This window comes from Balaenoptera acutorostrata, chromosome 1, assembly GCF_949987535.1.
Source record: "Balaenoptera acutorostrata chromosome 1, mBalAcu1.1, whole genome shotgun sequence".
Classification (NCBI taxonomy): domain Eukaryota; kingdom Metazoa; phylum Chordata; class Mammalia; order Artiodactyla; family Balaenopteridae; genus Balaenoptera; species Balaenoptera acutorostrata.
This window is the reverse complement of record NC_080064.1, coordinates 44,273,014-44,288,876: the sequence shown is the minus strand read 5'-3', so window position 1 is coordinate 44,288,876 and position 15,863 is coordinate 44,273,014. Positions and strand designations below refer to the sequence as shown.

The following is a 15,863-nucleotide window of genomic DNA, read 5'->3' as shown; positions in this document are numbered from 1 at the left end:
AAATGCCTACTGTGTGCAAGGCACAGCGGTAAATGCCAAGGGGAATGCAGAGTCCATAGTGTTGCTTTTAAGGAGCTTGGACTCTGGATTTGTGCTGTCTAATATGGTGGTCACTAGATATATGTGTCTATTTAAATTTAAATTAGCTAAAATAAAATAAAAAATTAAGTTACTCAGTTATACTAGTCACACCTCAAGTAGTGAGTAGCTACATGTGGCTAGTGGCTACTGCATTGGACAGTCTGGATAGAGAACATTACCGTCATTGCAATTTTCTTGCACAGTGTTACTCTAAATGGTTGTATAAGACATGTATGAAACTTGCCATAATTGGAAGCAGAATGTGTTACATTCTATAGCAGTGGTAAGCAAAATGCAGTTCAGTCAGACACAATTAATTTTAACTGGAGTGGATCAGAGGAATTGGAATTAATGATGTGGCATTTGAGATGGACTACATTTTCAGATATAAGAGATTATGCATAAAAGCTTAGGGTGTAGTATTTGTTTGAGAGAATAATTGCCTTAAATTTGGTAGAGTATAAGAAAGGTAATAGAGGGAGATAAGGTTATAAAGATTTGGGTAAAGCCTTACATACCATTTTTCAATAAACATTTATGGTGTACCTGGAATAAACCTTCACTCAGCAAACATTTTTTAACTACTTGCTGTGTCCCGGGTAAGATAAAGTTTCTGATGTCATAACATTAGTTCTCCATTGTAATCCCTTCCTTCTACCCTTCCTTATCTTCACCTCCTGCCAGGCAACTACTTATCTGCTTTTTGTCACTATAGATTAATTTGAATTTTTCTAGAGTTCCAGGTAATGTACATGGAATGTACTTTTTTTTTTTTTGATGAGGGGATCCGGCTTCTTTCACTTGGCTTAATTATTTTGAGATTCATCTATGCTGTGATGTGTATCAGTGGTTTATTTCTTTTTATTGCCGAGTTGTGTTCTGTTGTGTGGCTATATCACACTTTGTTTACCACTCACTTGTTGATAAATATTGTGTTTGTTTCTAAATTTTGGCTATTATAAATAAATATACTGTGTACATTCATGTATGAGTCTGAGTATGGACATATGTTTTGATTTCTCTTGGGTAAATACCTAGGAGTTGAATGGCTGGACCATGGCACATTTTTCTTTAGCAGCTTTATTAAGATATAATTCACTACATTTGTTTTTATTTATTGAGTCATATATTTATCTCAATATGGACTCATAGATGTATTATACTTTGGGTTATAATCCGATAGTACTATTTTTGTTGCCCAAATTGTTCCAAATTTGGCTGTTGGGAGTGCTTTCATTTGGTTCCTGTGACCTTTTGATATATTCCCATCAGTGTGTGGAGTTTTTTGGTTTCTTTTTGTTGTTGTTGTTAGTTTGTTCCTTTGTATTTTAGCACTTTCTTACTTTCTGGCCCTGCAAGATACTCCAGGATCATCATGAAAATTTCTGTCTCAGTCCTAGAATTAGACATTTTCCCAAAGAGCCCTGGTTCCTTTATTGGAGAATGGTGTTAGAAACCAAGATGTGTTTAGAGTGCTTGGGTGTTACTGGGTATAGTTGTTTCTAGGTCCTCTCTGAGCAAGAAAATTTATGTGGGTATACTAATCCATGTATATACACGTACCTATAAATATTTCCATGTGACCATCTTACCTTTATTAAGCTAAGCATGTCTTTGTACTGATGTGTCCAAGTCTAATACATTACCTCATGGCTCTTTCTAGCCTCCTCTTTCTGATTATCTGTAAATGTGCAACTCCAACAGTGAGAAACCTGGCTCCCACCATGTGCCACGCATTTATTTAATTGTTCCATTTAAGTACACATGTATAGCATTATCAGAACTGTTATCCTATACCCTGATGGGAAGCAACTTTATCAATTAGAGTACAGTGCTTATGTGCAGTTCCTTTAACCCTTAGTCTTACAGACTCCACTTATTTTCAAAGTTAGATTAGCACCTTTCCCCCCACCCCTCCTCCCTTGAGTGAAGTTTTCTTATACATTTATAATGTAGCTGGATTCTTTGTTATAGACTGCATTCCATCCTGAGATTCCCTGACCTCCTAGATGATTTTTAAAAATTTTCATATCATAAAGTTGACTCTTCATACTGCAGAGTTCTGTTGGTGTTTACAAGTGCATCATGTCATATATTACCATTAGAGTATCACACAGAATAGTTTCTCCAATCCAAAAAAAAATCACCTGTATTTCAGCTATTCAGCTTGCAACCACTAATGATGCATTTGTTTTTCAAAAGCTGAATATTAATTTAATTCCTTACCATATTAACTCTTGGGTATGAGTCTGGAGGAGGAGATAGAAAAAAAAAGACTATTCTTAAGTAGTGTATGGTCTTATTTGGAAAAATACGATGACTATAAATGAAATAACTAGAAAACTGAAAGGACAGTATAAACACTGGCAGGTGGTTTGAAGAACTAAGGAAATTCAATTAAGGAGAGGTCATTAAAGGCTGTGATTGGACAAAGAAGCTTATAGGGAAGGTATGAATCTTGACCAGGCATTTGAGGGAACTGTTAGATTTGATTGAGTTGGGTACCTAGTGTAACAGTATGACAGTAGTCTTAACAGGAGGGGAAAAACCAGCATGTATATGGCAGAGAGTGGATTGTCTGAAAAAAAAATTAAGTAATTTGTAGAAGAAAGTATATCTTGTAGCTGTTTCACAGGGAAAATGATCATGTGAAATATACATAGATCTATAAAGTTATTTTCCTGTTCTTTCTATGCTCCTTCCTTCCCCAGTAACATTTATGATTTTAATGTCAGAGAGTTCACAAATAATGAAGAAAAGTAAAGTTCTTAGGGTAAAAAATTGAAGATATTTTCAGATTTCATTCTCCTTACTTTTCTTTTTCCTTCTCTTTTTTTAACTTAGATGAATTGTCACCACCTTTTTCTGAACAACACAACAGGGAGCAAATTTTAATTGGCTTGGAAAAGTTTATTCAAAAAGAATATGATGGTATGTTGTATGTCAAAATTGATTGCTTTTGTTATTATAGTTACCTGGTCTGAGTTTCATTCATTTGTTTAAAAAGTGTTTATTGCATGTTATATGTTAGGTACTATTGTAGGTGCTGGGGATACAGTGCTAATAAAAGAGGTGAAAGTGGCTCTCATGAAACTTATATTAAGAGGGGTGACAGATAGTCAACTGACAAGTAAATAATATATCAGGAAATAATAAACACTGTTAAAGTACAGGAGTTAGAACGATAGTGATGAGGTGTTATGGTAGTTCTCTCTGGTAAGGTGACATTTGAGCAGAGCCGTGAATAATATAAAGGAGCAAATTATTATGAATATTCAAGGAGAGAACATTTGAGAGAGAAGGAGCAGCAAGTACAGTACCCCATGACTCAATTATGTTTGACATGCTTGAAAGTTAGTGTGACTTGAGTGGAGTGTGTGAGGTAGACTGTAATAGAAAGGTGGGATCAGAGAGTTAACCTAGAGTTTGGATCATTAGAGTCTTATAGGTGTTGGTAGAAGGACTTTGAATTTTATTTTGAATGTCTAATGAGAAGGCTTCTGGAGGGTTTTAACACATAAGTGACATGATCTGAGAGAATGAGTACAGGTCCATAAGAATAGAAGCAAGCAGAACATTTAAGAAGCTGTTGCATAAGTTCAGATGAGACATAATAGTGATTTGGAAGAGTAGGTGACAAGTGGTCAGATTGAGGATATATTTTGAATGTAGAGTCAACAGGATTTGCTGATGCATTACATGTTAGATGTGACAAAAAGAAAGGAGTCAAGGATGGTTTCAGGATTTTTCCTTCACTAGTTGGGTGGTGCTGTTTAATTGAGATGGCAAAAAAATAGCAGAAGGGGGCAGGTTTTGGGCATGGGGTAAAGAATCAAGAGTTCTGTGGCCAAATATTTTAGAAAAGATAAAGAGTTCATTTATGATCAGAATGAACTTACACCTTTAAAATATGATCTGTTTTGTGGTACAGGATTCTATTTTTAATTATATTTGCTAGTGTATAAAGTATTGACCAAATCTAAGTTCTTGTTATATTAAACCCATGCACTTTTTATTTGCTGATGAATGTAGCTTCTTTTATATCTCTCGGTTGTCATTGATTTCAAGTAGGGCATCAGAACTGAATAGGAGGATTAAGTTTGAAAATACAGAATTTGTTATCTAAATATGTAGGCTACAAGAATTAATAGGGAGAATAATCCAATCTTGTTAAGCCACAGCTTATTGAGTGACACTAATAAGCATGAAGGAATAACCCTAATTATATATATATATATAAATATTATTATATATATAACTATATATATAATAATTGTGTATATAATTTATATCAAATGGATTAATCCCTCACTTTAGAGGAGAATTAATTCTATATACGAAGATGATATTTGTAAAACTATTTGAATTGTGCCCTGAAGAAACTAGTTTATTTCCAAGAGATAAATCTCTAAATATTGATCTTAACTGTTGGTATTGATGTTGAGAATGAATAAAAGTAGATGAATTTATGAGGTCGTTAAGTTGGAAGAAGGTGAAGGACTTGGTAAGTGTTTGGATGTGGAAGTTGAGAGGTGTTAAGAACCACATGTATATTTCTGAATAATAGTAAGTTTGAGGTGAAGTTGCTAGTTTAGTTTTGACTTGTTGAATTTATGATGTCTGTGGAAAAATGGGAAAAGCAGTTAGATACATGGGTGTGAGATTTTGGGGAGAAGACCTGGGCTTTAGGTGAGTGTTTTGGAATTTCTCAGTGTATCTGCTAATGGTAGATAATTTAAGCCGTGGAATTGGATAAGATTATCCTGTGGTAGGCCATTAGTAGTTAATAGAAGACTCCTCTTTCCTGATAATTATAAAACTTTTGACTTTTGTTTTCCTTTGCTTAGAAAAGGCAAGATTGTGCTTATTTGGCTCTTCTAAGAATGGATTTGGATTTCGTGATAGTGATCTGGATATTTGTATGACCCTTGAAGGCCATGAAAATGCAGAGGTAAGAGTGTTTGGAAAGTGATATGGAAGTTTATTTTCTTCTAGTGATGAGTCTTTTTTAAATTTTGTATGTAGAATTGATAAAAATGTAAGGTGTCATTCTTTGTATAAATATATTAGCAGTAGCAGTGTTTGAAATGTAAAAGCATTAGCATTATCATTTTAGAAGACATTCAAGTATTTAAGTAAGTAAATTTACTGTTTCAGTGATTTTATAATGCAAAAACCATGTCACAGATAGTTACAAGTGCTTTTTAATGAATTTGTGGAAAAAATATACCATAGAGTTGGAATTTTTTTCATTAGAGCCAATGAAAAACTGTTGCTTCAGTTTGGTAGTGAACATTGATCTCACTTACTCTGTCTTTTCATATCTCTTACATTAGGTGATGTCTCTGTATCACTAAAGATAGAAAATAAAGGTGGACATTTAATTTATAAATGGATTGCGTTCTACAAGTTGATTATAATTTGGGGGTACTCAAAACACATTTTTTTTCCGTAGAAGCATTGTTATAAATTATGTGTTCTAGGCTAGCTTTTAGAAACTCATTTTGTGTGGGGAGGGGAACTAACATTTGAGCCCCCAGTATACACTTTTACATACATTATCTCATTTCACTCTTACAACCACCTTCGAGGTAGATAATTTCCCCCATTTTACAGATGAGGAAACTGAGGCTTTGAGAGATAAACTGACTTGCTCAAGTTCACACAGCTAGTAAATGTTGGAGCCGGGATTCGTACCCAGGTCTGTCTGACTCCAGAGTTCATGCTCTTTCCATTGTATCCCACTGCTTCTCTGTAATTTAATTAACCCATAATGTAGTTGAAATATAGTACTAATAGTACTGTAGAACCTAACCCCTACTTTCTGAAATTGAAAGCTTTCTGAGTTCCACCGTGAGATGCCAGGAGCAAACCTTCCCCCAGAGCAGTCTCAGCAGTGAGAGTGGGTACTTATGTTTTCCTTTTTTGTGTACCACACCTCAACAGTGGGAATGAGATTGTCCGAGCTCCAGTAAAGAAAGGGACTGAATGGACAGGGAAGAAGTGTCCCAGGCCTTCCTAGCAGCAACTAGAAAAGGAGGGTATCTCAGTAGTTGCTCGTTTCTTTAACAGCATAGCTGTTGGTATTTATGTTTCAAAATCAGGGACTGCTTGCAAGATTGGGGTGAGGCCAAGCTTCTGGCATCTTTAGTGGTGTCAGTATAGCCTCTGTTGTAATATAAAAGAATTCAGCAGAGTAGTGTACCTGTGCATTTCTGAAATAGTTTTTTCAAAAGGTGTTTTTTAAATTGTTAGAACCAAAGAAAAGATGGCAGTGATACCTGGCAGATGCTTATTTCTGGTTTCAAGAAATTGCTTCTGGTGTTAATTAATATCTTTTTGTTCTATAAAGGAAATGAAAAGTTACAAATTTTTTAGTTCTCCTTAACCTACTTCTACTCAATGCCATCTCCTTGGAAAGAGGCTTCCCCTTTCCATTCTGGAGGGCAGGAATTGAGGGAATAGGAAGTGGTTTTTACCCAGGAAGGAGGTTAGGGTTTTAGATCCCTTCTATGTAAAATTTAATAATCAGACGTCTCATCACCAAGGGTTTGTATACTATATATTACCTGTGCCATTCACTCTGGGAAGTTGAAACAATGAAAATGAGTAAATTATTTTCTTCCAGATGAGCCATAATGGAAACTTGTAATTTAGCATAAATTGTATCTTTGTATAATAAAGAGAAAAACAACCTCCTTTATTATGTGTTAATTCTAAAGATTCCCTTGGAATCCCCAGGTTAAGCTGCAATGACTACTGCTCTCTTGTAGCTAAAAAGAGCATGTTGGGGATATGCAAAAGTGATTTTAGTAGTAGATGTGGGCATTGAGCTTAATCCAGTTAATTTATGCCATTATCTTCCTTGTTCCTTATATTAGGGTTATTGTTACCATATCAACTTTGCTGCCTAGTTTTTAAATAACCAACACATTTAAATTTGCAGAGGTAAGAGGTTTTTTTGAAGAAATAGGTGCTGGTAATAGTAGGATTTTTCTTCTTTTCCTCATCAACATATGATAATAAATAGCTGACAGACTTAAAGTGCTACTTTGTATGAAGTATGCTGCTGAATGCTTTACATAGGTGTCTCATGTAATCCTTCCAGCTCCTTTATAAAAGAGTAGGAGTTGATGATTATCTTGATTTTATAAGTAGTATGAGGCTCAGAGGGGTTAAGGATCTGGTCAGAGTCACACAGCTAGTCAGTACTTAGTTCAAGATTTGAATCCAGGTTTGTCTAAATTCACAGCCTATGTTCTTAATCACTATACTGTTTTCCCTTCACCAAACCCATCTCTAGTTGTTTATCCATGTATTTGAAAACATTATTCTGTTTTTGTGCTTCTCAAACTTTAATGTGGATGTGAATTACCTGGGAATGTTGTTACTGTGCAGTTTATGATTCAGTAGACCGGAGTGGAGACTGAGATTCTGCATTTCTATCAAGTTTCCAGGTGTTGGTGATACTGCAGGTCTATGGACCATGTTCTTTGACTAGCAAGGTTATATAGACCTTCTGGCTAGAGATTTTAAGTGCTAATATTAAATGTCTAGATTAAAATAGAATTTGCGCAAGACCAAGTTGAGTCAGACAAACTTTAATTTATTATTTATTTCTTTTGTTTTTTAGAAATTAAATTGTAAGGAAATAATTGAAAATTTGGCGAAAATTCTTAAGAGACATCCAGGTATGAACTTTAAAACAACAGAAAATTTTTTTTAGTTTTATGAAAATTATTTAACCTAGTGAAGTTTTTTTTTTTTTAAATCAGGTTTAAGAAACATTTTGCCTATAACTACTGCCAAAGTGCCTATAGTAAAATTTGAACACAGACGAAGTGGTTTAGAAGGCGATATCAGTTTATATAATACGTTGGTAAGTTTCACTGTCTGTAAAGACCCAGGTATGTTTACCGTTGTCATTTTAGAAGTTTACAGATCACTGACTGTACCTTTATGTTTAAAACTTACGAATGTGGTTAGTATAGGGAAAAAAAATTTTTTATCAGTCATCTTAACATTTCCTTCAGATTGACGGTTAATTTTTGCTTGACTCATTTACAGGTATTTTAAGTTTAACATTTATATATATTCTATGTGGAGTTTATCTTTTTAGCTGATCTGTAAGTTTAATTTTAATAAATTTGAAATGCTTTCAAATATGTAATTTATTTTTCAGGCTCAGCATAACACAAGAATGCTAGCTACATATGCAGCTATTGATCCTAGAGTGCAGTACTTGGGATATACTATGAAAGTGTTTGCTAAGGTATTTATGAAAAAGTTAATGATCTGCTTTGTTATAATACTCATGATATTAAAGTAAAACATGCTGATGTCAGACTTGTGACAGATGTTTTCTCAGTTTTGTTTACCTGAGCTTTTAAGAAGAAACTGTCAATATTAAATGGTTTAAAGTTATACCTTTCAGAGTAGGGTGATTCTTAGTTTTTTTCTGTGTTTGCTCTCCTCTCATAGATAACACTCTAGTAAATTTCTCATAGTGTAATTTCTCAGTGCAGTAATGATTTCCAACCCTAGGCATGGGAGTTGGCATACCATCCTAGTTAAAAAGCTCTGGGTTAGGAAATCTGGTGTTTGGGTTTAGTGGTAAATTTTTCTGGCCAAGAAAACAAAGCAATACCAATAAAACCTAATGTTTCCCCTATTATAACACTTAAAATACTGAATTCTGTTTTCTTGGTTGTTTTGCTAAGTGAGTAAACTCCATGAGGGTTGAGGCCTCTGTATCTTTATTTCAGTGTAGTGCCTGCCTTATGGTAGGTGCTCAGTAAATAGTTAATTTTGTGAATGTGTTGGTGGAAGGGTTTTAGTAGGGGAGTGACTTGGTTACATTTTCATTTCATAAAGCCGACTCTTCCAAAAGGGAGACATATTTGTTTAGATATTCCTATACATGTCTTTATGGACAGAATCATCTTAGAAAAGGAGGGCATCCAGCCACATACTACAAATCATTTGATACAGCTAGTCTTCTACATTCACCTCACAGAATAACTCCAACATGACAGTTCCTTACTCTCATTGAGTTTGGGTAATGAAATCAAGTGGTTCATGTCAGAAAAATTATTCCTCTCCCTTTATATAATATCAGCTAAAGCTTTACTCAAGGGAAGTCTCTGAGGATTCTTTCAGGGTTTTTTTTTAATTAAAAAAAATTTTTTTTGAATAGCCAACGTATTCATGTGGTTCAAAAATTAAAAGGTCTAATGGGATTTATGGCAGAAAATCTTCCTTCCACATCTGTCTCCTAGCCAACCTTTGCCTCTTAGAGGCAAACAGTGTTAAACGTTCCTCTGTATCCTTCCAGAAATATGTTATTCCAGTGCAAGCAAATGCATAAATTTCCTGCCTCTTTTTATTATAGGTATAAACACACTGAAAACACTGTTTTGTACTTTGCTTTTTTAACTGAGCAATAAATATTGGAGATTATTTCCTATTAGTATACTAAGCGTTTCCTTTTTTTTTTAATGGCTACATACTATTCCATTGTGTGGATAGTCATCAGTTTTTTAAACCTGTACTTTACTGATGAGCTTTAAGTTCCTTCTCATATTTTACTATTAAAATAGTGTTACAATAGAAATTTTATTTAGTCATTTCACATGTTTCTTGGCATATTTACAGGATAAATTCTTAGAATAGAGTTGATACATTAAGGGAAATGTACTTTTATAATTTTGATATTGCCAAATTATTCTTCATGAAATTTATGCTACTGTATACTCTTTAATGTATGAGTACCTGTTTACCCATACCCTCTATAACAGCTTGTTATTGAACTTTTGGGTATTTGACGGTTTGATGGGTTTAAAAAATGGTGTCTTAAGGTAGTCAATACTTCTGCATGGAATAAGATTCTGAAGTTTTATTTTCAATCATTATTTTTTTTAGCGATGTGACATTGGAGATGCTTCCAGGGGAAGTTTATCTTCATATGCTTATATCCTTATGGTGCTGTACTTTCTGCAGCAGAGAAAACCACCTGTTATCCCAGTTCTACAAGAGGTAAATGTTTAAGAAAACTATAAAGGCGTTTCTATGTAGATGTATACACTCTAAATATAGTAGATCTTGCTCAGTTCATGAGATCATGAAAGATTTTTCCATCATGGATATCCTAAGTTTTCTTCTTTCATTAATGGTTTAATCAAATAATGAACCTTTTTGAAAAGCTTATTATGGGAGAATATAGACTACCAAAAGACTACTAGATGAATAGAACTATTGAATATCTTTTGCAACATTTTTGTATTTCACAGTCTTAGAATGCTGCCAATGATTATGAAATTTGTAGCCATTCATGAACTTATATATTATAGTCTCTCAGTTGCAAATACATAAGTTTCTTCTTTTCAGAGTATTCTCCCTCCTCCTGCTTGGCAATGAAGTTTGATTTATTCCTGTATATACTTTGGTCAACTTTGTGAATTTTGGTTGAGAAAGAAACACAAGGAAATTCTTCCTTATCTCTGTAAGGTCATGTTAATTGCATTAAGCATAAGAATGTACATCAAAAGAAACAGATTATACTCATATTTACTCGGATTTGGTGACTCATAGAGTCTCTTTTTGTAGTCAATTTATACTCTCTAAAATAGATACAAAGGAGTTCTTAATCATCCATCTGTTCCTCCTCATTCTTGGCACAAAGTGGATTTGCAAGCATTGGGGTGGATCAGGTTCTAATTTCTTAGGTAGGTGGTTATTTTGAGGTAGGTGAGAAGCATCAGAATTGTTTGGAAAATCACATTCTGATTTCACATAAACTTTGATAGCCATGGCAAAGAAGAGTATCACAAAATAGCAAGCCATATGTGCTTGTCAGATGGCCTTAGTAAGTTTTTAAAAGTTCTAATGAATGCCATGTGGTTTTAACAGCATTTCTTTCCCTCTTTTAAACAAATAGTGGGAGAGAAATAAAAAATTTAAACGTCCTTTCCTAACAGAAAAATTTAAGTTGCTTGAATCTATGTTGAGTGATGTTTGTTTTTTAACAAGGTTGTTCACTATAGGATATTTAAAACTTTGCATGAATTAATTAGGCCTGCCAAGGCCAAGATTATTCTCTGTATTAGTCTAAGTGTTGTTAAGGCTTTAAATTTGGGGATCTTATGCATAATTGCCCCAGTAATATTATAGCAGCCATTTGCTATAATTTGCTGTGACTTTGATAGAATACTGTGATTAACCCAAATGGAACACAAATTTTGTTTTCATTGTGGTTTGTCTCTGTTCTCTCATTATGTTACCCATGGATGAGGAACCATTGAGGCAGCATGATATAATGGAAACAGCGGTCAGAGCATGATTTTGGAGCCAGAGATAACTGGTCTGAATCCTAATTTTGACATGTGGCCTTCAACAAGCTGCCTGACTGCCACTAGTCTGAATTTTATCATCAGCAAAAATGTAATAATAGTAGTATTATTTCAGTGTTGATATAAGGAACAGAGACATCAAATGCCTTTGAATGTAGTAGATGCTAAAGTAGGAGTTTATAAATGGTGGTTGCTCTTATTATTACTTTTATTTTTTTTATTATCATTAGCAGCTTTATTAACATTATTATTGGAAAAATGTAGGTAGGATTGCTGTAGCCAACTTCAAGAACTGTTCCATTATCTGCTTAACAGACAGTGATTGATGAAATGAGAGACAGTCCATGGGATGTTTTCCATCATAATGAGCTCTGATTGTGGGGGGCTTTGTGATACATATGAACTGATGATATATGGATTTTTGCTTCTGGCCTTTTTTGCTTGTCATATGGGACCCCTTGTCCATTGCTCTGGCATCATTTAAGTATTGATCATTGGCATCGATCAACTTTTAAGGGTAAGGATATGTTTAATGAAGCTGATGATCTTTGACTCCTTTTGTAATTGAAACCTAAACTTTAAGTGACTGGGTGTAATAAGTAAGGCTCTGCTAAGAGTGTTTTTCATGATCAACAATACAGAGTTCTTTAGGTCAAAAGGAGCTTTCCTAAGAATGATTTTGCTGTATTCCAGCAATCATCATAAGTAAAAGTAAATTTTCACATAAAAATTAATACTAAGAGAGGATTAGGGAGTGTTTGTGTCACTTGATATTATGAACTGTTTTCTTAGCTTATATCAGCTTAAAAATTGCAACTGAATGGATGAACCTTGAGGACATTATGCTAAGTGAAATAAACCAGTCAGAAAAGGACAAATACTATATGATTCCATTTATAGGAGGTACCTAGGGTAGTCAGATTCATAGAGACAGAAAGTAGAATGGTGGTTGCCAGGGGCTGGCGGGAGAGAGGAGTGGGAAATTATTGTTTAATAGGTTCAGAGTTTCATTTGTATAAGATGAGAAGAATTCTGTGGATGGATGGTGGTGATGGTAGCACAACAATGTGAATGCACTTAATGCCACTGAACTGTACTCTTAAAAATGATTTAAGATGGTAAATTTCATTATGTGTGTTTTACCACAACTAAAAAAATTACAATTTAAATATAGCAGTAGATATATATATGGCTTATTTTATATATAAAATACCATAATAAAATAAGAAATATGGAAATGTACAGGGTCACTCCTTGTGCAAACTTGTTTGGTGAGGTTTTAGAGAGAAGGCTTGAGTGCTTGAGTAGAGGATGATTGCTGTTGAGAGAAAGAAAAGAGAGAAACAGAAAGAGAAGGTAAATGTGTTGTGTGTTTGCAAAAGAGAGGATAGTATTAGTACTTCTAAGGGCTGAAACAGAGTGGAGAGTTAGGCACTATGAAACAAGAGAGTTCATTAAAACAGGTTGCAAATCAGTGATTAAATGCCCTCCAAAGCCCACAGGTCCAGTTTACTGTGTTATTAGCCAACATAATTGGGTTTGGATGTTGGTTGTTTCTCAAAAGTAAGAATTCTGTTAAAGTAATCAAGGTCTAAAGAGGCAGCTTGTATAATAGCATCTTAATCTATGAAGGAGCCATGGGGACCACCTTATCTAGTGGTTTTAAAGTATGTTTTGGTAAGCTCTAGGAGCTCAATAGTGTATGTGTGAGGAGTGGAGGAAGGAAAAGATAAGGTATAGTTTTCTCCACTCAGGCTTTTATCAGAGTACCTCTGTTTTTATCTGTTTTACATGTTGAACTTACAGGAAGGTTCCATTTTAGGAAGGGGTTCTACAGCTTAAAAGAAAAATAAAATTGGAAGAAAACTGACCTAATTAAGCTAATCTCTTATTTTCATTGGGAAAACTGAGGATTTGGAAGGATAATTGTCTTGTCCAGAATCACTACTTGGCAGGACTAAGACTAGAAATGAGGTCTGCTGACTCTGAACTTATTCCAACTTTTTACTTTATTGCATCTCTTTCTTAAAACTCCTATAGAAAATAAGTCTCACAATTGCTTGTAGAGGTCAGTTTGTGCCTGTACAGTCATCTTGTGGAATTCTTCTAGTAAAGTTGCATTACCTTCCCCCCTTTCCTTAGGTCAGTGAATTACTGTTCATAATTAATCATGAAGATTTCACGATCTTTATCAAAATGTCAAGGAAAGCTGCCTAATTTTCTGTTTTAAAAAATCAATGTCCAGGCCCTTTTCAACCTCATCTGATACAGATAACTGATTAATGGTACTAGAGCCCTTCCCCACAACAAATAGCTTCTTCGATTTCCTTTAAGGTATACAATCAATAAGTATTATCTCATGTATTTCTGCGTCTGTGATCCTTTGATGAAAATGCTATTTTCATCTGCTTTTTCTTTAGTTTTACTTCATTAAACTTGGGCTGGATGTGTTTTGATAGCCAAATAGATAATATTAAATGTATCGTTTGGAGAGTCTGAGGTTCTTAAGATATCCTTTCCCAGCTTTGGTCTTTCAGATACATTTTATTCATTAATAACTTGACATCAGATTATACCATCTTGACATGTTCCTTTTGGAATAAGTGTTTCACTATGTCTATTATAGGTAAATTCTAAAATGATATGAGGGTATTTAGGCTTTTGGGTTGGATGGCTTGAAATCTAATAGTAAAATTGATTTTTTAATGCAGATCTTTGATGGAAAACAGATTCCACAGAGAATGGTTGATGGATGGAATGCTTTTTTCTTTGATAAAACAGAAGAACTGGTAATTTTTTCATAGTTTTTATGTTATGGAATGCTCACTGATGCATGTTAGGATTTGCATAATTTAACTTAATAATTTTACTTGGACTTGGGGGTCCATATTTTGGATAAGTATAGACATCTCTCTCTTTTTTCTCACCTGTAGAAAAAACGTTTACCTTCACTTGGAAAGAACACAGAAACATTAGGAGAGCTTTGGTTGGGACTGCTTCGCTTCTATACTGAAGAATTTGATTTCAAAGAATATGTAATTAGCATTCGGCAGAAAAAGCTGTTGACAACTTTTGAGAAGCAGTGGACGTCCAAATGCATTGCGATTGAAGGTAATCATTCAGCTGATATTAATTCAGGAACAGCACGAAACAGAGCAAAACAGAACAAAAAGCCAGTTTTATTTGGCCAGTGAAACTGAGGGGAAAACTGAAACACATTAGAATTTGGAAGATTCTTCCTCTTGGTTTTTATCAGTTTCCATCCTTTAATCTATAATTATAAAAGAATAATTTTCTGACTTTGATGGTCTGAGTTACGTAGTGTTAAACTCTAGTTATGGCTACTAACTATATTTATGTTACAATGAGCATAATTCTTAAATAAAAAATAAAATATTTCTTTTCTAGACCCTTTTGATTTGAATCATAACCTTGGTGCTGGAGTTTCTAGAAAAAGTAAGTTTTAAATATAGAAATCCCCTACTTTTAAAGCTCTTACACATTAAGGTCTGCATCTTTATTGTTTTTCTTCTTTCTTCAATAGTGACCAATTTCATCATGAAAGCATTTATCAATGGAAGGAAACTTTTTGGTACCCCCTTTTATCCACTCATTGGCAGAGAAGCTGTAAGTTTACATAATTTGAATTCTGAATCTTTTCTTTTTCCTTATAGAATTTTTTTTTTTTTTTTTTTTTTTTTGTAGTACAAGAAACCTAATCCTGTTCCAAGTTGGTGTTAGGAATAGGGAAAGAGAACTCCATTTTTTCTTTCTTTTTAAAAAATATTTATTTATTTATTTATTTGGCTGTGCCGGGTCTATTTGTTCTTATTGCACTTATCATAGTCTATAGTGAGATATATATTTGCTAAATTTTGTTTATTTATTTAATCTATTTGTTAAATTCTGTATTCCCCACTAGACTATATAGCTCCATGAGGACAGGGTCCATCCATGTCTGTAAGGTTCACCATCGTATTTCCAGTGCCTGTCGTAATTTCTGGCACATAGGATGCATCAAATAAGCATTTGTTGAACAAATGAGGGTGGATAGTCAAGACTCAAGATCCTTTAATTTTGAATTTGAGGTTCTGCCTACTGCCTCTCTTCTGTCTCTAGAAATCTTGATGAAAATATAAACAGAGAGGTCAACACTGAAGTAATACTTTATTATTTGCTGAGGCTTCTGCTTTAATCTTGGTGTAGCCCTTGGTAAGCTGAATTAGATAGCATGGAACTAAGAGGATTCTTTTTGCCTGAACTGGGTGGTGTAGTGTCCGCCATTCCTCTTGGTCTTACTCTGGTTTTGGGTTGCTTTCTAATGGGAGGATGTCATAGTTTCACAGTGAAAGAAACGAGAAGAAATCTCAAAAGAGAAACCAGGTCTCTATTTTTGCATAATGAATATCCTTGATCTTGTTCAGTCCAGTTTCA

At 34.2% G+C, this 15,863-nt stretch overlaps 1 protein-coding gene across 6 annotated transcripts in view; it reads left to right on the top strand.

Annotated features, from left to right (window-relative positions):
* TUT4 (terminal uridylyl transferase 4) overlaps nucleotides 1-15,863 on the top strand; it is a 145,642-nt gene that overhangs the window by 106,699 nt on the left and 23,080 nt on the right. For all 6 annotated transcript variants that reach the window (XM_057541880.1, XM_057541887.1, XM_057541905.1 and 3 more), the window contains 10 exons: nucleotides 2,926-3,012; nucleotides 4,929-5,032; nucleotides 7,715-7,772; nucleotides 7,857-7,960; nucleotides 8,264-8,353; nucleotides 10,003-10,116; nucleotides 14,141-14,218; nucleotides 14,363-14,540; nucleotides 14,838-14,885; nucleotides 14,974-15,056. In XM_057541880.1, the coding sequence (XP_057397863.1) occupies nucleotides 2,926-3,012; nucleotides 4,929-5,032; nucleotides 7,715-7,772; nucleotides 7,857-7,960; nucleotides 8,264-8,353; nucleotides 10,003-10,116; nucleotides 14,141-14,218; nucleotides 14,363-14,540; nucleotides 14,838-14,885; nucleotides 14,974-15,056 (944 nt within the window). The remainder of the gene's footprint in view (nucleotides 1-2,925; nucleotides 3,013-4,928; nucleotides 5,033-7,714; nucleotides 7,773-7,856; nucleotides 7,961-8,263; nucleotides 8,354-10,002; nucleotides 10,117-14,140; nucleotides 14,219-14,362; nucleotides 14,541-14,837; nucleotides 14,886-14,973; nucleotides 15,057-15,863) is intronic.